Genomic DNA, 22,216 nt, shown 5'->3' with positions numbered 1-22,216 from the left:
GGTATAATAGAAGGCAGCTCCCAGCGTTCTTGTGAGTGGGGCCTCCATATACCAAAGCAGTCTACCTCTAAGAACCAGCGATGAAAAAACACAGCTGCACTGACCGGGGGGGCTGATGAGAGTTGTAGTCCAGCAACATCAGGAGGGTACTGAGTTGGCAAAGCTGGTTCTAGTCTCAGAAAAAAAACCCTATTATGTGGGCCAGAAATTTGGCTGCACTTACTCAGCTGCAGATGCAGACCTGATTCGTCCAAGTCATAATGCAGGAGGTTGGAGTAGATGACCCTTGGGGTCCCTCCCAGCTCTAAAATTCTATGATATTCATCTCTGCCACGGCAGTCTTGGGCCTCCTGAGGCTGGCGTGTCTCAGCACTAAGGAGATTAGCTTGGTTGTCGTTGTGCGGGGAGACAGAGGGGAGGGAGGGAGGCTGAGGCAGCTGGGCACGAGGTGCCGGCACTTGGTGGCACTCTCAACTCCTGACCTCTCTTCCCCGATCTGAGGCCTTGAGGACGTGGGTGGAGGAAGGGAAGCTTTTTTGTGAAGAGGGAAATGGCGAGAAGGAGGCGACGCGATAGAAAATGATGCCTGGCATGGAGAAAGTGAATAGAGAAAAGTTTTTCTCCATCTCTCATAACACTAGAACTGGTGGACGTCCAGTGATGCTGAGCGTTTGAAGATTCAGGACAGACAAAAGAAAGTCCTTCATGCAGTGCAGAGTCCAACCATGGATCTCTCAGTGATGGCTGCCAACTTTGATGGCTCTAAAAACGATTGGACAATAATTAGGCTATCAGTGGCTATTGGCCACGATGGCTATGCCCTGCCCCCGTGGTTGGAGGGAATACCAGTTCAGAATACCAGTTCCTGGAAACCACAGGAGAGGAGTGTTGCTCTTGTGTTCAAATCCTGCTTATGGGCTTCCCAATGAGACATCTGGTTAGGAACTGATTCTATGGATGGTTTTGTGGGGGTAGACCATTCGACCTCTGCTTTTCTCATCTGTGAGATTTGGACAGTCAGCGTCCGGGAGTTCCAACAGAATCCCAATTCCCATTTGAACGCCCACCCGACAAAATCTGGATGTTTCAGAAGGGCAGCTTGTTGGGGGGTCTCCAGACTTTCCCCTCTGGCGGGAATTTGCATGAGGCGCCATCAGAAGTCCTTGGCAATGCTTTGGATTGGGGTGGGGTGGGTGGGTGGGAAATGACCCCCAGAGCTGACAAATGTATTCCTTGCCCCCCCACCCCCAAATGTTAACACGCACTAAGAGAGCAACCTTTCTCGCTTCCTCTCAATTTTACACCCCCGAAACAAATTGGGAGGAAAATGAGAAGATGATCCCTTAATTTCCCTGTGACAAGAAAACATTCTCAGTCTGAGATCATGGCAAATGCAAACATTGCTGTCCATCTTTGGAACATGATGGGTGTGTGTGTGTGTGGAGGGACAGAATCTGATTATCTTGCCAGAAAATGTCCCCCCCTCTCCCTTTTGAGACACCCCAGGCCACACCTTCAGCTGAACATACGTTCCCAGACAGGAGATAAACATAGACCCGTGTGGGGATCATATTGGCTGGAATAGCAGCCAACTTTCTCGATTAAAAAACATGACTTAAGATCCTAAGAAGAGCCTGGTGGATTAGGCCAGTGGCTCATCGAGTCCAGTATCCTGTTCTCACAGTGGCCAACCAGATGCCCCGATGGGAAAACCTCAAGCAGGACTCGAGCTCAAGAGAAACTCCCCCTTCCTGTGGTTCCCATCAACTAGCATTCATAAGCATTGCTGCTTCCCTTCATGCAGCCGTCATGCCTAGTAGCCATCAATAGCCCATGAATCTGTCCAATCCTCTTTTTAAAGCCACCCAAGTTGGAGGTCATCGCTGCAGTGAGTTCCACAGTTTCGTTCTGCTCTGCATGAAGAAGGAGTTGCTTTTTTTCTGTCCTGAATCTCCCAGCGTTTGGCTTCCTAGGATGTCCATGGTTTCTAGTTTTCTGAGCGAGAGGGAGGAAAAAACTCTTTCTCTACCCACAAGAGGCAGTGATGGTTACCAACCTGAATGGCTTTAATTAGACAAATTCATGGAGGGCTATTGATGGATACTAGCCGGGATGGCTATGCTCTGCCTCTGTGGCCGGAGGCAGTAACTGAATGCCAGTTTTTGGGAACTGCAGGAGGAGGGGAGAGGGCTTGTATGCTCGGGTCCTGCTTCGCAGAAGAGGCATCTGTTTGGCCGCTATGAGAAGAGGATGCTGGAACAGATGGGCCAATGGCCTCATCCAGCAGGTCTCTGACATACATTTATCCAATGAAAATAAGGATGTCCCATTCTCCTCCTCCTCCTCCTCCTCCTCCTCCTCCTCCTCCTCCTCCTCTTCTTCTTCTTCTTCTTCTTCTTCTTCTTCTTCTTCTTCTTCTTCTTCTTCTTCCCATCTGACTGGATTGCCCCAGCCACTCTGGGCAGCTTCCAACATATATAAAAACATAATAAAAGGACACTTTAAAAAAATAAAATTCCCTATACAGGGCTGTCTTCTAAAGGTTGTATAGTTACTTATCCCCTTGGCTTGGGGGGTCCCATACTCCATACCTCCCAACATTTCTCTGACGAACGTCCAAAGGGAAAGCAGGACATTCCGGGATCAGATCAGAAACTGGGGTGGCTTCTGTAAATCCGGGACTGTCCCTGGAAAATCGGGACACTTGGAGGGCCTGCTCTAAAGCTTTTATGTCCGCTCTGTTAACTCGGCACCAGCAAGCCAAAGTGTGGGGCCGGGCTGTGGGGCAGTGCCTGGCATCATTTCCCGCTCTGTGCTCCTCTAGCTCTCCTTGCCCACACCTGGCAGGCATTAGCTTAGCCTGCTCACTTGCAAGCCAGCCAGCCAGCTACAACGCAGAGACACAAGCATCCAGGCTGCCTGCTATCATCCCCAGCTGCCTGTTGCCTGAGGAACTCCATTATCTCAGGGCCTTAGGCCAAGCCGAGGCATCCAGCCGAGTCCTGATTGGCCAGCCTCGAAGGTGTGTGAGTAAGAAGGAGCTGGGAGGCCCATAATCCTTTCCCGGAGGGAGGCAGGGCGGATTATCGGTGTAAAAATCACCATTCCTGGGTCCAGTTCCCAAAGGCCATCTGCATGTGAGTCAGGTCTGTCTGTCTCTCTCTCCATCCACCGCCCAGGAGCTCTCTCCAATTGCTGCTGGATGTGTGCGTCTGCAGACACCACCATGCCAAGACAATCATATCTGTGAAAATGGGAAAGGTTAAAAATACATTCAAGTTGGTTTGAAATATAACAGACAAAACTCCCTCCCTTGTCTGAAATGCCAGCTCCCAGTCTTGTATCTTGCGGTGGCCAAGTGATGAGGCATCTGTGTCATCTCCAAACAGAAGCAGGTGAAGAATTATAGAATTGGAGAGTTGAAAGGTTACCCTTGGGGTCATCCAGTCCAACCCCCTGCAATACAGGAATCGCAGCTCAAGAATCCCTAACAGATGGCCATCCAAACTCTGTTGGAAAACCTCCAAGGAAGGAGAATCTGCAACCTTCTGAGGTAGTCCTTTCTACTGTCAAACAACTCTTCCTTTCAGAAAGTTCTTCCTAATGTTTAGTCCTTATGTTTGCTGTTATTTTGCTCATGAAAGCCACCTTTAGCCCCAGAACCTCTTTTGAATGTCATTTTGCCTTCACAATCTATGTTGTGTCAGTCGCGAAATGTCAAGGTGGGTTTTGTACGTTACTGAGGAGAACAGCTCAGGTGGCAGAGTTTTGACTCTCCGCCTGCCTGGATGGGTTTTGATGCCCAGTGCCAATTTGAGAAGAGCCAAGACATCTTCCTGAGAGTAAAGGCCAAGATCTCCTCTCTGTCCCAGCATCTTTATGCCTGGAAGCTGAGATGGTTCTTCCCGCCACCTCTAAGCTATGGAACTCACTGCCACAGGAAAGCAGTGATGGCCAACAACCTAGATGGCTTTAAAAGGGCATTCAAGAAATCCACGGAGGAGAGGGCTATCAGCGGCTACACTATTAACCACGATGGCTGTGCTCTGCCTCCAAACTCAGAGGCAGCGATGCATTTGAATACCAGTTGCTGGAAACAACAGGAGGGGAGAGGGCTCTTGTGCTCGGGTCCTGCTTACAAGTTTCCAATTGGGGCATCTGGTCGGCCACTGTGAGAACAGGATACTAGACTAGATGGGGCCCCTTTGGCCTGATCCAGGAGGGTCTTCTTATGCTGCTATGGGACACCAAGCGCAGCCTACTTGGCACCGAGGCTGTTCAAAGCTTTGCTCCAGCTCTGCCGGAGGAGCTGGAAAGGTCGGCTGAGAGCCGCCCCCACCCCGCTGCTTGTCTGCGGGCTGCTCTCACACACAGCAGGCGCCTCAATTTTCCCCAAGGAGATCGAGGGAGGCCGCAGCGTTGAGCCCACACAGCACCATCTCTCCTGCCAAACGCTCGCCTCTTTGACCTGTCGTAAGCTCTGGGAAACGGGCTGGGGGCAACTAGCGAGGATGTCTGGGGTAGAGGGACACACACCATCAGGGTAGTCAAAGCGGAATGGCCACAGAGAAAGCCAGGGAGGAGGCCAGCTCTTGGGTGTTTTGGGTGGGTGGGGGGCAGTGAGGTCAACTGCCTTGAGTTGACTTGAGGACTGTGGCATCTGGCTAACAGATGCCTATAAATAGGGGGCGTTCATGAAAAGTGCCCATCATCGCTCGGGAATGCTAAGAAACTGAACAGACCAGTGCAATTTTCAAGTCTCTGCAGTTTGGAAAGGTTCGATCCACCACCTTCATTCTAAATGGTGTCTGCCAATATCAAAATTTAGATGCAAACATGCCCCTCTGTTACGGACACCAATATCTCAAGAGAACAGACAGATCACTATCTAGTAGATGTGAGGCGTGTTGGAATCATAGAATTGTAGGGATGAATCCTCCAACAGGGATCTTTTGGTGGCTTTATCTATAGGGCACGCTTAGTGTGGCTTCCTATTCGCTCATTCCTCCCAGGAAATCCCTGCAAACTGTGGTTCTGCAAAGGGGACAGGGCAATGAAAGTTCCCTCCCCTCCCACATGCCCCAACCGAAACAGCGACTCCCAGAATTCTTTGGGAGACATCGTGACATGTATGAAACTTGATGTAAGAACATCAAGTTGGATCAGGCCAGTGGCCCATCTACTCCAGCATCCTGTTCTTAAAGATGCCAAACCAGCTGCCTGTGAGAAACCAGCAAGCAGGACCTGAGTTCAAGAGCCTTCTCCCCTCCTGTGGTTTCCAGAAAATGGGATTTGGGAAGATTTGCTGTCTCCAGCCACGGAGGTGGAACAAAGCCATTCCAGCTAGTAGCCATGGATAGCTCTCTCCTTCACAAATGTGTCTAGTCCTCTCTCTTAAAGCCATCTAGGTTTGGGGCCATCACTGCCTCTTGTGGGAGGGAGTTCCCTTTAAAATATGTGCTGCGGGCACTTCCTTTTCTCTGTCCTGAATCTTCAGGGTTTCCTTTTGCAGTTTGCAGTCTGTGTGTTAGTATACGGGTTTCATTTGAGCTTAAACCTTGCCAACCGTTTACAGCCGAGCCACTTGAGAGGAGAGACGGGGTGGAATCCAAGCAAGAAATACTCTGGGCTCATGCAGAGTGCCTTTCTCTTGTTCCTAAATCACCAACTCTAAACAATTGTTTGTCCGTCTCCAGCTGTAAAATGTCTGGCGGAGGAGGGGGGGGGAAAGGCACACGCCCCGTTTTATTTTCATTTTTAATGAAAAGAAAATACGTAAACATTGCAGCAAAACAATGAGCTCTTCGGAGGGTTTGCTGAGTCCCACCCTTTGCATGCAAATAGTTACATCCTTTGCGGGGAGAGGGTCAATTTGCAAAATGGCAACCCCCCCCCCCGAAAACACTCATGTCTGCAGCAAACCGCCTGGGGGGGGGGTTAATGAGTTTAAGAAAGAAGTCTATTTTCCAAATCCCCCATTTTGTTTTTCATAGCAAGCCATGGAAAAATGGGGAGGTGGGGGGGGGAAGAGCATTTTCCAAAAGTTGATTCATTTTCTGGGCACAAACATCAGTGATACAATTAAACAGGCTTCGACTGTCCTTTTCTATTTGCTAACAGGGAGTGGGGTACAGCAGGGCTTAATTAGACTATGGTTGCATCCTCGTTCCAATGCTAATCGTCTGGGGGAAATCGAGCACCTCTGAGCATGAGAAGAGCGCCTTCCTTTGCAACAGTCCATAAATATGGCATGCATGGCCTGGAGAAACCGGACAGAGAAAAACTCTTCTGCCCCTCTCATATTAACACATGAAGTTGCAGATATCCCATGAAGCGGGATGTGAGACGATCAGGACAGATAAAAGACTTCTTTATGAAGCGCAGCTCATTCTTGCAGGAGGCCACCATGCACACCAACTTAAAATCATAGGATTTTAGAGCTAGGGTCATCTAGCCCAACCCCCTGCAATGCAGGAATCTCAGCACACAGACCCCCATCCAATTTGAAACCAGACCCTCCAAGTGTCACGGGTTTACAGAAGCTCTCCCGGTTTCTGATTTGATCTTGGGATGTCTCATTTTTCCTGAGGACATTCCTTTGGATGTCTCTATTTTCATCAGAGAAACGTTGGAGGGTATGGAGTTATGGAACCCCCCCAAGCCAAGGAGATAAGTAACTGTACAACTTTTAGCAGACATCGGAAAGCAGCTGTATGGGGACTTTATTTTTAATGTATAATGCTTTATTATGTTTTTAAATACTATGTTGGAATCCACCCAAAGTGGCTGGGACAACCCAGTCAGATGGGTGGGGTATAATAATAATAATAATAATAATAATAATAATAATAATAATAATAATGATGGAATAGGACATCTCTATATTCTTTCATTCGACTGATGTTGGAGGGGTACATTAGTTTCAATTCCTCTCCTAATGATCCCTAGCCTTTTTCACACCCTCTCTGGGAAAGGCATTGTAGGCCTTTTGTTCAGCAGTTGCAAAACCCAATGCATTTAGACTGAGGAGACAGCGAGATATAAGCCGAGTGATAAATACAAATAAATCTCGGAGAGTCGTCCGCCTGCGAGGCATCAGATTCCAGCTTGCCAAGTTTCTCCGCGTGCAGCCGCCTCACTTCCTGGAATCGCTCTCCATGGCTGCCCATTCCTGAGTCACATTGCACAAAGAGTTTGTGTGTGTGTGTGTGTGTGTGTGTGTTGCAACAACTTCATTTTATGCATGTTCACTGACAGCCCAGCAGAGCTGCGGTTAGAGAGAGAGAGAGAGAGAGAGAGAGAATGAATGATGGTCTTGCGTCCCCTTTCCCTGGAAATTTAAGAGCATCACATTGGCAGAGCTTTCTTTGTTAAACAAAATCTATATGCCACTTGATCAAGGCTCCAAACGGTTTACGAGAAGTCATCCATCAAAAAACAGTAATTGAAAACATTTGGAAAATGATTAAAATTAACGGCAGACTAAAGAGAGATTTGAAGTACATGCGTACATGCCTGGGCAGACTTCCCTGAGCAAAATCTTTGAGCAGGTGCTGTAAAGAGTAAAGCCAAGGCTCATGACTGATGTCAAAAGGCAGGCAGTTCCAAAGTTTGGGTGGTGCCATGCTAAAAGAACAGATTCTCACAAGTGCAGAGGTTGTGTGGCACCTGCAACTGGGCCAGTTCTGCAATGCAAAGCAACTGAGTGGGCACATTACGGAGTCGGGTGATCCTGCAAGGAAAGTGGTCCTAACTTGTCAACAGGTTTTTGTACCAGTAGCAATGCATTGCTACCTTGGCCTGATAGCAAACTAGCAGCCTGTGCAGATTCCAGCTAAATGCTAGGAATAATTTTCTGGTAGTAGGAAATGTTCGATAGGCGAGTGGACAACCTTAGAAAGTGGCTGGACTCTCCTTCCTTGGAGGTTTTTAAGCAGAGGTTGGATGGCCATCTGCCAGGTTATCTTTAGCTGTGATTCCTACATTGCAGGAGGTGAGATTAGATGACCCCTGGGCTCCTTCTTAAACTGGTGCCCAGAACTAGACAAGCTTCCCCATGGCAAGAGAGAGAGAGAGAGAGAAGAGAAGAGAAGAGAAGAGAAGAGAAGAGAAGAGAGAGAGAGAGAGAGAGAGAAAGAAAGAAAGAAAGAAAGAAAGAAAGAAAGAAAGAAAGAAAGAAAGAAGCATGTCCTGATTACAGGCAAAGGCAGAGGGGAGCTGGCCCGCAGCCACTGACAATTTTGGGAAGGAAACAAAAGATTGTGTTTTGTTTTGTTTTGATTTGTTTCTTACAAAGGAGACACAGAGAGCTCTAGCAAAGCCAGCTGTGAGGGAAGGCCAGGATTGCTCCAGCCACATACCTGGGCAGATTGAAGCCTCAGCGACATCTGCTGGGCAAGGCAGAAGCGGCACAACTAATTGTTTCCTGGGCAGCAGGTGATCGTGCTGATCTTCCTCAGGAATGCCCACAGCCCGGTGGTCGGGCACCTGCTATGCACACAGAATTTCCCAGGTTCAATCCCGAGTGGCGTCTCCTGGTAGAGCTGGGAGACCCTTGTCTGAAACTCTGGATACTTACTGCCTGTCTGTGTAGACAGTGCTGATCTAGATAATAGAATCAGAATTGTAGAGTTGGAAGGGACCCCAAGGGTCATCTAGTCCAAACCCTTGGCACTGAGATTAAGAGTCTCATGCTCTACCAACTGAGCTGTATGGACCAGTGGTCTGACTTTGTCAAAGGCAGTTCTCTGTGCTCCTATTTGGGAAAGGCCTATTTAAACCAGCTCTTTGTCTAGAACCATGAGGACTAGAGTCTTACTTTACTTTTAGTGAAAGCACCGTTGCTCAGCAGTACAGCATCTGCTCTGAATGCGGAAGGTCCCATGTTCCATCCCCAATGGCAACTGCAGGTAGAGCTGAGACTGTCTCCTCCTTGAAACCATGAAGAGCCACTGCCAGTCAGTGTCAACAGTACTAAACTAGATGGACCAGTTGTCTGATTCTGTACAAGGTTGCTCCCTGTGTTCCTCATAGAGTAGGCAAAACTGATGGGGAGGGCGGAGCTCCCACATTGACTGGGATTATCTAGTGTGACGTATTTTCTGTATTCTTATGTATTCATTGTATTTATGAACCACCTTTTTTCTCCAAGGCAGTGGTGTAGCGTGGGTTGCCAATGCCCAGGGTAAGGCAAGTATTGCACCCCCTAAACCATGGACCATTAGCACAGATGCCAAGAGGAAGTTTTCTAGGTGGGGCTTGGCAATCTCACATGGGGCTGAAATGGACCAAGTTTGGGAGTTGTAGATAACCAGTTGTAGATAATCAGAGGCAGCCTGTTTCTTTGTTTGTTTTGGGCAAGTCTGTGCAAGGGCTCATTTCTTTTAAAAGAGGCGCTTTCTGAATCCAAGGAGGTGGGAATCACAGCATGGAAGAGAACAGCAGCAAGCTGGGAAGTGCCAGTATTTTTTTCTTTTGAAATTTTGTGCCCCCTAATAATTTTGCACCTGGCGCCCCTACCTACCCCCTTCTCCCCATGCTAGACCACTGCTCCAATGAGCTCAAGGTGGCGGACATGTTCCCCCTGCCTCATTTAATCCCCACAACAACCCTGTGAGGTAGGTGAGGTTGAGAGGCAGTGGCCAGCCCCCAATGAGACCTTCATGGCTGAGCAGGGGCAGAATTTGAACCCTAGTTTCCCAAGTCTTAGTCCGATACTACAGTACATTAGTCCACAAAAAAGGCAGAAGGGGGTAAATCTGGGTGATATCTGAGTCTTTGCCTGCTCCTTTCTCCTCCCTCCACACCATCCCCCCTTGCCGGCAGCCACGCTCCTCCTCGGGTCTCTGTTTATTTCATCACCCTCCCCTTCCCACCCTCCTTTCCTCCATCCGTTTTGGCGAAGCCTCTTGCCTGTTTCCCAATCCGCCCTGGTTTGCATGTCTTGGGGATTCTGGCTTGTGTTGACTTCACTTTGGGCCGCTGTCCAGCAGCCAATTAAGCTAGAATGCCGGACCTTTAAACCAGTTCTAGACCCGCTCCGGAGAACGGGGGAGGGAAGGCGGTTAGAAGAGGCAACAGTGTGTGTTGGGGTGGGAATAGTGGGGGGGGGGAACCAACCTATAGAGTTTAGCTGATCTGGAGATTGGAGGCCTGTTTCTTATGTTGGTTTCCAGATGTTTTATTCACCGCACTCTCCAGCACGCCCAGAGCAGATGTTCAGGCGGTAGCGCTTAATTGGTGCCTACCCTTGAACATGAGAAGAGGTTGCTGGATCAGGCCACTGGGCTGTCAAGTTGCAGCATCATATTCTCCCAGTAGCTGGCCAGATGCACCACTGGGAAACCCAGAAGCAGGATTTGCCACTTGTGATTCCCAGCATCACTGCCTCCAACTGTGGAGGAAGAGCATAGACATCATGGCTTCAATAGATGTCTAATCCTCTTTGAAATCTATCCAAGCTGGTGGCCCTCACTGCCTCCCTTAGAGGGAGTTCCTGAAGAACCTAGGGAGATCCTGCTGGATCAGGCTGTTGGCCCATCTAGTCCAGCATCTTAGGAACAGGAGATGGGTTCAAATGAGCAGAAAGGAGATTCCGACTAAACATCAGGAAGAACTTTCTGGTGGTAAGAGCTGGTCTGGACCCTGTTGGAAGGTGGCAGACCCTCCTTCCTTGGAGGTTTCAAAGCAGAGGTTGAATGGCCACCTGTCAGGTTTTCTTGAGCTGTGGTTCCTTCATTGCAGAGGGTTGGACTAGATGACTCTTGGAGGCCCCTTCCAACTGAATCATCTTCACCATCACCTTCCTAGGAGGCGCTGCTTATTCCTCAGTCTCAAGCCTTCTTTGCATGCTCCCAAATATTGTAGCCTACCTTTCACAGTTGTTGTGTGAAATTACTGCGATAAAGCATGCAACTCTGCTTTTTTGGGGGGGAGGGGGAAGTGTTATGGAAATTCTGTGAGACACTCTGTGATTTTTATGGAGCTTATGAAAATACGCCCCAAGCTCCAAGGCAGGAGGTGGTGGGTGCAGTATTGAGCATGTCTCCCCCACTCCTCAGAGTCGCACTGTGGCTCACGACTTTGATTTGGGGATGGACTGGGGTTTTGTTGCCAATGCACAGCTTGACTCGCTTGCTTGAGCCACCCACAAGTCTTTGCTCAGTTGCCCCATCTCCCTTGGGTGCAGGTTCAGTGGGGGTGCTTGGGCTCATAGGGAGGGGAGATTGAGAGGGCCCTGTCCTTTGACTGTCTGTCTTTTCCACGGTTTGAAGAGAGGGGAAACAATCTTCAGAGAATGACTCAGGATAGGGGAGGCTGGTCTAATTCCTCACTCTGCCAGCTGCTCCAGCTCTCCCTACTTGGCAAGGGCACTCTCCAGATTTCCTGGTGGACATCCCATAATAAATCACTGTCGGGGGAGGCAGGGCAGGGGGAGATGCCCACTTGAGGAAAAGAGCATATGGGCAGAAAATCCCAGGGCTCGGCTTTCTTTTCTTTGCTACCCCTTCACAACTTATCCAGAGAGCAGATATGTTTGGGTGTTGCCATTCTTCCGTAACTACAGACAGATCTGCATTAGATTGACTCTCTCTTGTGCAACTGTGTGGTTTGCATTTCTTTCTGTATACAAGCAAAGCAATGTCACGCCATGTGGTCCACCTACAGGAAAGATGGGCAACATCTGGAGAGGGGATCCAGATGTGCTTGACTCCAGCTCCTGGCATCTGGCCTCGGGGTTGATGGTAAGAGCTGGGAATCCACCAAAAACACCTGGAGACCCCCACAGATCTCCCCCAACCATGACCTGCAAACTCAGCTTGGGAGACTGGCTTTTTAAAAAGCCCTTTCAAGAAATAAGAATACTGTGTAAGAAGTCTGTTGGATCAGGCCAATGGCCCGTCTAGTCCAGCATCCTGTTCTTACAGAGGCCAATCAGATGCCTGTGGGAAACCCATATGCAGGACCTGAGCGCAAGAGCCCTCTCCTCTCCTGTAGCTTCCAAAAACTGGTATTCAGAAGTATTGCTGCCTCCAAGGTCCCTCGGTGCCCCCAGCTGGAGCCCCGGACCCTGGGCTGACAAAAGGTCCCCTCCCTTTGCTGCAGCGAAAGAGAAGCACTCTGCTTGTGCTCAGGAGCAATCCTCTTTCTTGTTCCTACTTCAGAAGAACATAAGAAGAACCTGCTGGATCAGGCCAGAATCCCAGCTAGTCCAGCATCTTGTTCTTACTGCAGCCAACCGGATGCCTCTTCCGGGGAACCCACAAGCAGCATTTGGGCACAAGGGCACTCTCCCTTCCTGCAGTTTCCTGCAATGGGCATTGAGAAGTATTCCTGCCTCCATCTTCTAAGGAGGCAGAGCAGAGCCATCCTGGCCAACAGCCATCTACAGCCCTTTCCCCCATGAATTTGTGCAATACTTATTTAAAACCCAGTCGGTGGCCATCATTGCTTCCTGCAGGAGGGAGTTCTGCAATTTAACAATGTGCTGCATGCAAAGTGCTTTCTTTTACCTGCCCTGAATCTCCCAGCATCCAGCTTACATGGCTGTCCAGTGTCACGAGACAGGGAGGAAATCGTTCCCTTATGCACTTTCCCCATGACATGCATGCTTTTATAAACTTCTATCAGTTTGCCTCTTACATTTTCTCTCAATGAAAAACCCCCCGAACGCTGCAGCCTTTCCTTGGAGGAGAGTCACTCCATCCCCTTGGACTGTTAGAGATTTCAGAGTTGCCTACGTGCAGAAATGCATTTGTCTATCTCCAAGCAATTAACTAGTTGGCAGAAAGCCCAGATCTGCTCTCTCTCAGACCCTTAGCAACGACCTGTGATTGGTCAATGAGTTCCTAAAGACTGAGCTCTGTGTGAGAGCTTTGTGGTTAGTGTGGTTAGTGTGTGGTGCAGGTGTTGGTGTGGAGAAAGTGGTCAGTGTAGAGAGAGAGAGACAGAGAGGAAAATATTTTATGTTTTGTTTCTTTTATTTTGTAAAGTTTGTACATAGTAACTTTTGGATACTAGTTGTTTCAATAAATACTGTATATAGTTATCCAGTGAGTTGCTGAGTTCCTGCGTTGTGCTGTCCAGTCAATTACACAACAGCCAGAAGCTTCCAGAAAAGTCTGAGTCTAACTCTGCGGTGTCCAGGAATACGTTATACTCCTGACACTAAATCTTAAGATGGACTGCTCTACTTGTCCTTTTCTGAGCCTGCTTGGTGCATTCTGGGGCTGGCATTGCAGACAGGTTCTGGGGCTGAGCCCCATCTCAAACAAAGCTCTGTGTGGGCGCCTTGCACAAGGAGGAGGCAGGGGAGGGGGCTTAGGCCAGCCTTCAGACAACTCAGCTCCTCCCCAGGGCTTTGCTTCCAGCTGAGCATCTTTGAGCTCCCACCAGCCACACCAATAGCTCCTTGGCCCCGAGAGAGCCCTTCTGCAATCAGACGGTTGAGAAAAGGTCAGCTCTGTTGTTCGACTCCCAGGGCAAAGCATGTTGAACTTAAACACAAGTGTTTATTTAAAAGGGAAGGAGCAAGAAAGGCGTATTGGCTGGATGGGAGGGCGAGAGAGGGGGGAAGAAGGCGATATGAAAACAAAGGGTGAGTTGTTCGGGGCATGGTTGCGCAATCCTCACAGAGGGTCAGAGGCAAAGCAGGATTCCACCCCAGAAAGCCAAAGTGCTGTCAGTGACTGGAGCAGCAAATGAGCGGCTGACACAGGCCAGAGATGGTGGGGGCGGTGTGTGTGTGTGTGCAAAAGACAGAGCGCAGATCATAACACGATACTTGCCGTGCTAATTATTCCAGGAAACTAGCAGATCACACTTGCGGATTTGGTTCATAGAATCCCAGAACTGTAGAGGTGGGAGGGAACCCCAAAGGCCATCTAGCCCAACCCTGCGATGCAAGAATGACGGCTAAACCCTCAACAGATCGCCCTTGGACTTGTGCCCTGAGCCCTTTTAATACCCAGCAATGCTCCTGCAGCAATGCAGGGAGATGGGAGCGGGGGGGGGGGAATGGAGGCCAAGGGAGCAGACAGTCTTCCAAGCCTCTCGACACTTTTGTCTTGGATGGGCACGAATGGGGTTTCCCTTCCTCACCAGCTATGAGCCAATCAAACTCTTCTTTCCTTTCCAGGGGTCCCAGGTGCTGGCGTTGGAGTTCCCGGGAGAGGCTACTACCCAGGTAAGGGGGCGCCACTACCTGCAGTGTTTGCCTTTGTGTTACAGATGCGACCAAATCCACCCGATTTGATTTGTGTGTGGGATTTCTCTGCCCCTTCCCACAATAAGCCACCCTTCTCAAAGCCCCTTCCTTGCAAGAAAAGGGTCACAAACAGGAACAATGGGGCGAGATGGTGCACTGCCCTGTTGAATTCATGCATGCGTTCTTCCATTTGTCTGGCTGATTGAGTTCTGATCCTGCTGACATGCCCTCTCCCTCAGGGTCCCAGGGGGAATCGCATCGTCTTAAAAAGCAATCTCAAAATAATGCATAATCAGTCCATGAGAGCTGGTGCAGTATGATGGTCAGTGTGTCAGGTTCGGACCTGGGTTTGAATCTCCCACACCACAATGAAGTTCCCTCGGTGACTTTGGACCTGTCACTGCCTCTCAGCCTGTTGTTGTTCACTCGTTCAGTCGTGTCCGACTCTTCGTGACCCCATGGACCAGAGCACGCCAGGCACGCCTATCCTTCACTGCCTCTCACAGTTTGGCCAAACTCATGCCAGTCGCTTCGAGAACACTGTCCAACCATCTCATCCTCTGTCGTCCCCTTCTCTTTGTGCCCTCCATCTTTCCCAACATCAGGGTCTTTTCTAGGGAGTCTTCTCTTCTCCTGAGGTGGCCAAAGTACTGGAGCCTCAACTTCAGGATCTGTCCTTCTAGTGAGCAGCCTAGTGTACCTCATAGGGTTATTTGTGGGGATTGAATGGGGGGGGGCATGTATCCCACCTTGAGCTCATTGGACAAAAAGGTGGGCTATAAATGCAATCAATCAATCAATCAACAAACTCTGAATCAACAACAGTAAATGCTACAATTGATAGCACCATTTGCAGCAGGTGTGGCTTGTGGCCCCCTGATTGTTGCTGAACTACAACTCCCATCCTCACCTCTGAGCTACTCGTGCTGGTGCTGAAGCTAGTTTCGGTTCCCATCAGCACCAGTGATGGGTGCTACGTAAGCCTGCTTGAGATGGCTAGGCGCTGTTTGAGGGCCCCTTCTGGGTCTCCTGAGACAACCGTCTTGATCCCTACAGGAGCTACTGGTGTAGGAGGACTAGGAGGACTTGGTGGGGCAGGTGAGTCCCTGGAGGAGGGAAAGGATGCTCTCTGCCTCCACTTGAGTGACTGAACGGTTTAGAAGATAATGCATGGGGCATGGAGCAGCGGCTACTTCTCGGGACAGCTGCATTGAACCTAAACTGAACCAAGGTTCAGAAAAGGGCAACCCAAATGATCGAGGAGGTGCAGCAAATCCCCCACGGGGAAAGGTTGCAGCCTTTGGGACTTTTTAGTTTAGAGAAAAGGCAGGCAAGAGGAGTTTGTAAAATTATGCATGTCTCTCAGAATGCTGGGACTCCCATCTAATGAAGGAGAACAGTGGAAGATTCAGAACCTGTAAAAGGAAGGACTTCTAGATAGCTTAGTTGGTAAGAGCTTGGTGCTGATGATGCCAAGGTTGAAGGTTTGATCCCTATAAAGGACACCTGCATATTCCTGCATTGCAGCTGGTTGGACTAGATGGTCCTTGGGGTCCCTTTCCAACTCCATGATTCTATGATTCTTCATGCAGTGCATAGTTAAACTTTGAAACTCCCTCCCACAAGAGGCAGGAATGGCCACCAACTTAGACAGCTTTAAAAGAGGTTTAGACAAATTCGTGGAGGACAATAAAGCTATCGACGGCTACTAGCCAAGATGGCTCTGCTCTGCCTCCATGGTTGGAGGCAGCAATGTTTCTGAATACCAGCTGCTGGCAATTGCAGGAGGAGAGAGGGCTCTTGTGCTCAGGTCTTGTTTCTGGGTTTCCCGTAGGGGTATCTGGTCAACCATAGGCGAATAGGATCCTGGACTAGATGGGCCATTGGCTTGATCCAGCAGCCTTCTCTTAGGTTCTTACATTCTGTGGTTTTCCTGTCCTCTGCAGGAGCTGGTGTCGGAGGTCTGGGACCAGGCGGTGTCAGGACTGGACTGGGAGGAGCAGGTGAGGCCTCTATTGAATGGTTTTGTCTGTTGGGTCAGCATAGGGCAGCACCATTGTGGACCAAGTCCACCCTCTGTTGTTGTCCTTCAGGGCTAGCCAACGGGGTGCCTTCCAGATGTTGCTACAACTCCCATGATCTCTGACCATGGCTGGAGCTGATGGGAGTTAGCTGTGATCCCAGCATTGCAGGGGGTGGAATAGATGGCTGGCGAGGTCCCTTCCAACTCTACAATTCAGTAATTCTATGAGCCGGCATCTATAGCATCTATAGGGTGTCATGTTGGCTGCCCGTGATATACTTGGGAGCTTAGCGTCAGACCGTTGGGAAATGTGAGTGGGGAGTCTTCAAAGTCCATTTTAAAGTCTTCAGGGTAGCAACCATGTTTGCCTATCTGGGGAGGGAATTCCACAGAATGGGGCCAGTCACCATGAAGGCCATGTCTCTGTTTTATGTCCGCCAATCTAGTTCACATTAGGGAAGTGTGAGGACAGGGAATTTCAGGCCTGGGTGCTGGATGCAGCCCTCTATGTGGCCCCTGAGACCCTCATCTACCCTGCACCTGCCTGGAGTGGTATTGCCTGGTAGGGATGGGTTCTTGACCTGAGATGTTGCCTCTTGCTTGCTTGCTTGGATGACTGTTAAAGTAGTGTGTGTTTTTATGGGTGTGAGAATTTCTGACTTCCATGGGGCTCGGGTGCAGCCTACCATACAATGGTAAGTGTCCCAATCTATTGCTCTGCCCACTGTTGCTTTTGGGGACACTTCTCCTGACATTGGCGCTCATCTAACTGTACCGGATGCCTCCCCTTCTCCCCAGGATTTGGAGCAGGAGCAAAGCCCCCCAAACCAGGTAAGTGGCCATCTCCACTTCCCCTAATGCTCTTTGCAACTGACATGGTCTCTCTTCTCTTGTTGTGGCTACTAAATGGGGAAAGGAGGAGGAAGAGGCAGCCCAGTGGGCTTACCTGTGTATTTCTCTCCCCAGGTTCTGTACCAGGGATGGGGGGAATCTGTCACCCTCCATATGTTACCCACATCATGATCCGCCACTGGCTATGCTGGCTTCCAGGCATGGGCGTAGCCAGGATTTTTGTTAGGGGGCAGAGCAGGCCTTTTGTCGGGGGAGGACAGAACCTCAGTTTGCTATGTGTTTTATTGATTTTTATTGATTTAGGGGTTCAGCTGCCTCTCCCTGTCCCCCTGGCTATGCCCATGCTTCCGGGGCTGGTGGGAGATGGAAAAGGTTTGGAAAAGAGCAAGGCGATAGAATGTCTCCCCTGTGTTGAGTGGTCACAGCCTCTGGGGATTTTTAGTTTAGAGGAAAGGAAAGCAAGATAGACCTTTATAAACTGATGCACAACTTCAAGAAAGTGGATAGGGAAAAGTTTTTCCCTCTCTCTTATAACATTGCAACTCGTGGACATCAGGTGAAGCTGAATGTGGGAAGCTTTGCGACAGCTAAAAGGAAGGGATTCTTATTCTGGCATTTGCAGGGGGTTGGACTGGATGACCCTTGGGGTCCCTTCAAATTCTGTGGTTCTATGATTCACACAACACATTGTTAAACTGTGGAACCCACAGTTCCCACAGGAGGCAGTTATGGTGACCAACCTAGATGGCTTTAAAAGAGGAATTCATAAATTCAGGGAGAAGAGGGCTATCATTGGCTACTGGCCGGGATGGTTATGCTCCGCCTCCGTGGTCAGAAGCAGTGATGCTTCTGGATACCATTTGCTGGAAATGACAGGAAAGGATAAGGCTATGGTGCCCAGATCCTGTCTGTGGCATCTGGTTGGCCACTGTGAGAACAGGATGCTGGGCTAGATGAGTCCTCTGTGGGCTGATCCAACTGCAGGATTTCTGATGCCCTGGCTTCTTTTTTCCTCTGCAGGTATCGGAGGGGTTGTCGGAGGCACTGGAACACTAGGTAAGCTTGCCCTGTGCAGGTGAGCCCTCCAGCCATTTCCTGGGAAGGTCTGGCTGAGAGCAGGTATCTCAGACCCATCACCGGCTCTTCTGGGGCTCCCAAGCTGGTGAGAGGGAATTGTTTGGAGGATATGCAGAGCACTGGCTCAGCACATCTGCTGCCTGGGGCGAAGCAGAAAGATGCCACCTTATCCCATTCCATGCTCAAAAGCAGACTGGCAGCTGAGTCTTACTTCAGCACTGGCAATGGGGACAGCGCCCTATGCTGCATGTGAGGGCAGAATGCCTGCTTGATCTAGTCCAGGCATGTCCAACAGGTAGATCGCTGGATGTCTGCAGTAGATCACTGGCAGATCATTGGCTCTCCACAAAGAAGCTGAACAACTGTGGCTCCCCTAAAAAAAAGCTCAACATTTTACCTCCTCCCTGAAAAAACGCAACAACTTTCACCCGAACCCCCCCAAAATGGGCCTTCCTCCTCCCTAAAAAACACTCAACAACTTTGACCTGAACCCAAAAAAGGGGGTAGATAGATCACTGCCGGTTTTTAACTCTGTGAGTAGATCTCAGTCTCTTGGGAGTTGGCCGCCCCTGATCTAGTGGTTCTCAAAGTGTGTGGCATTGTGCCCATGGGGTAGGCTTACCTAGGTGGGTACTAAGAGGCAAGCACAGAGGCTGGAGGTGAAAATGACTATCAGATTTTGAAAAGATGGTATCACTGAATCATCAATTTTCTAATTGGCTTTTGAATAAATGTGCATTTAATTGTTGCTGCTTTGAATTTTATTGCGTCGTTATCTGCCTTAGTGGGTCATGCAGGCTGCTATTCTGAATAATGCATTTTATAGGGTAGTGGGGATGAGTTTAGGGGACCAGGGGGTTGGACCCCCCAATTTTGGGGGGGGAGGGACTGCTGGAACTCGCTCCCGCAGGAGTCAGTAATGGCAACCAGGTTGGATGGCTCTTGCTCGTTTAAGAGATGGGCACATCGAAAGCAAGTGGAGCCCAGTGTCAGAGACTGGCTGGACAAAGAGGAGTGGTGGGAGGCAGCAGCTGGGGAACCCCTAAGGGAAACCCCCAAGGAGGAAGGCTCAGAGCCTGGGGATTGGTGGCGGGACACTGTGGACAGGTCAGAGGGAGCAGATTGGGAGGAGCAACTGGATGCTGAAGGGGCAACAGGGTTTAGCGATCAGGAAGAGCCTGTGACAGGGTGTTCAGACTCTGAGGCTGAAACAGCAGATGGGGTCAAAAGAATCCAGGGAGTCTCCCTCTCCTGCTGCAACAAACTCCCTTCTGGTCTCCAATAACACAGAGAATAATGAGGAGGGGGGCAGAGCAGATGTCAGAGATGCACAGACACAGATGGCCTTAGGAGGGGTGGAAGGCAGCTGCTCCATAGGGGCAAGACCTGCTTGGAAGTGTTGCTGAATTGCATGCCATTTCCTTGAAGAAAGAGTTAACTTCACTGATGACAGAGTCCTGCATCTTTCATGCTGACCTGCATCTAACTCCAGCCCTGACGCTCAGTGTCGTTTTCCTTCTCTGCCCTAGGTGGTGGTGTCTATCCAGGTGGCGCCTATCCAGGAGGTGTCTATCCAGGAGGTGTCTACCCAGGTGCCGGAAGCCCTGCAGCAGCAGCAGCTGCTGCTTATAAGGCAGCTGCCAAGGCCGGTGAGTCAAGGCTGCAGGTGTCTCTGATGATTATGGAGGTTCTTCTGCCTGCCTACGCTGTGGGACACAGAATCCATGCTCTGGCTGCCTCTCTGCCCCACGATGCAGCTGTTGCTTTGCTGGTCTCCCCTCCTGATATTTTCCCCTTGGGAGGCAGTTCCTAAACAATCCCTCGGTGGTGAAGTTGGGCTGTCCCAATACAGGGATACAGTCCTTTGAGGAGGCTTCCCATTCTAGTCATTCGAATGCCTTCTCTGCACCGGAGGATGCCATCGCTTGTGGTGCAGGGGCACAGCAGAACAGGCAGCCTCTTGTAGGCTTCTGGATGAGTCCTTGTTCTGGACAGCAACTCACCCAGAAGCACAGGGAATGTGCTCCCCTGAGAGCAGGTGATTCCTGCTTTTAGGCACTCAGAAAATAAGTATTTTGGGTGAGGGGGGGGGAGGCAGCTTTTTGAAATCTGATCATGGCTCCTCCAGCTATGGCAACAGGGTTTGAGTCCCTGAGATTCTGTGTCGTTCCTTAAACAGGCGCTGGGGCTGGTGCAGGTACTGGTGTGGGCGTACCTGGAGGCGGCGTGGGCGTACCTGGAGGCGGCGTAGGCGTACCTGGAGGTGGTGTGGGTGTACCTGGAGGTAAGCTATTTTTACAGGGTAGGTTGCCTTGATCTTCCCGAACCCCAGAGAATTAGGAACACTGAATTGGCCCATCTAGTTCAGTGTTGCCTGTGTTCCCTGTCAGCACAGGAAGTGACACAGGTTACCGTATTTTTCGCTCCATAGGACGCACTGGACCATAGGGCGCACCTCATTTTTAGAGGAGGAAACAAGAAAAAAAATATTTTTCTGGTTTTCCTCCTCTAAAAGCCCTGTTTTGTTTTGTTTTGCTTTTTTTTGAGGATCAGCTAAAAGTTTTGCAGCTTTTTTGCAAAGGGAAAAGCCCTGGCTTTTTTTAGGATCAGCTAAAAGTTTTGCAGCTTTTTTTTGCAAAGGGAAAAGCCCTGGGGTTTTTTTTGGGGGGGGGGTTGAGGATCAGCTAAAGGTTTTGCAGCTTTTTTTGCAAAGGGGGAAAAGCAAAGCTCCTTTTGCAAAGGGGGAAAAGCAAAGAGGAAAAGCCCCATTTTTATGGGGTTTAACTCACATTTCTGAAAAATCTTAAGGAAAGGGAGCCTTTCTACTGTTGCCAGACAGATAATCTAATCAGCCAGTCACATGTCCTGGGGGAAAAAACAACCTCCCTCTGCAGCACATTCAACAAAGGAGGGCGGGGCTGAAAGGGAGCAGGGACTTATCTCTCTCCCGATCTCTTGCTGATCAGCTGCTGAGCGGGGTCCTTTCAACACTCCCTTTTCTCTTTGTAAATTAAATAGCACAATCTGCTTTTGGCCCCTGGGCAATTCAGCTCCAGGGACCACCATTCGCTCCATAAGACGCACAGGTATTTCCCCTTACTTTTTAGGAGGAAAAAAGTGCGTCTTATGGAGCAAAAAATACGGTACATTCCAGCCAGGCAAAGGCCTGCAAGGAGGGCTCAGAACCAGGCTAGAGAGTGTGGTCTTGAGAGGAGGCATGGCTTGGAAAGTGTCCACAGAGGCCTGTAAAGCCACATTCAGCCCCCAGGCCTGAGACTCTGGCTGTCCTAGGGCAAGCAATGTGATATTTCTCTTTCTCTGTCTCCCTCCCGCAGGTGGCGTCTTGCAACCAGGAGCTGGTGGGGCTGGCATTGGAGCCAAGCCTGGCAAAATCCCTGGTAGGTTGAAGGCTGCCCCCTCAAAAATCCAGGTGCAAGTTGGTGAAGAGCCAGATGTTTCTGTAGCAGACAGGGAAGAAATCTGTGCAGTCTGGTGTGTGAGCTGGAACACAGCCAGTCCTCTGAAATTGTCACTTCTCTGAATTTTGTGATGCAGATCTCCACCCAAAAGTTTTGTATCCAAAAACAGTGTATCCGTTAGGAGAAAATGGGCACCAAATTCAATGTGTTTGTGAAAACAGCATACAAAAAGTATATGGCACAGATTATCTTGATCCATAACTGATGCAGTCTGGGGTTGGAAATTTCCTTAAGAGTTTGAACGATAGCTATCTCAGCATCTTTTAATCAACTCCTTTGGACCATTTTCTTTTTTAAAACAAAAAGCATTTTATGCTTCTTCCACATATAATAAAGATAATTTAAAATACATTTACAGTGGTACCTCGGTTATTGAACGTAATCCATTCCAGAAGACCTTCCGACTTCTGAAACGTTCAAAAACCGAGGCGCAAAGGGCTGGCTGCAAGTTCAATTGAGAAAACTGGAAAACATGCAGCGGAAGCTGTTCGACTTCCGAGGCGCGTTCGAAAACGGAAGTATTCACCTCTGGGTTTTCGGCGTTTGAAAACCGAAACGTCTGGCTTCTTCGGTGCTCAA

The 22,216-nt window shown here is 49.6% G+C and overlaps 1 protein-coding gene across 2 annotated transcripts in view; it reads left to right on the top strand.

Annotated features, from left to right (window-relative positions):
* The window catches only part of ELN (elastin), a 61,588-nt gene that overhangs the window by 9,516 nt on the left and 29,856 nt on the right, over positions 1-22,216 (top strand). Inside the window, exons 2-9 of one of the 2 annotated variants that reach the window (XM_033171905.1) lie at positions 14,138-14,185; positions 15,263-15,304; positions 16,153-16,209; positions 17,028-17,060; positions 18,102-18,137; positions 19,688-19,807; positions 20,338-20,442; positions 21,494-21,556. In XM_033171905.1, coding sequence (XP_033027796.1) covers positions 14,138-14,185; positions 15,263-15,304; positions 16,153-16,209; positions 17,028-17,060; positions 18,102-18,137; positions 19,688-19,807; positions 20,338-20,442; positions 21,494-21,556 — 504 coding nt within the window. The remainder of the gene's footprint in view (positions 1-14,137; positions 14,186-15,262; positions 15,305-16,152; positions 16,210-17,027; positions 17,061-18,101; positions 18,138-19,687; positions 19,808-20,337; positions 20,443-21,493; positions 21,557-22,216) is intronic. The other variant, XM_033171906.1, reaches the window with a different exon arrangement.

Source organism: Lacerta agilis, chromosome 15 (genome assembly GCF_009819535.1).
Source record: "Lacerta agilis isolate rLacAgi1 chromosome 15, rLacAgi1.pri, whole genome shotgun sequence".
NCBI classification, from domain to species: Eukaryota; Metazoa; Chordata; class Lepidosauria; order Squamata; family Lacertidae; genus Lacerta; species Lacerta agilis.
This window is presented reverse-complemented; position numbering and strand designations above follow the sequence as displayed.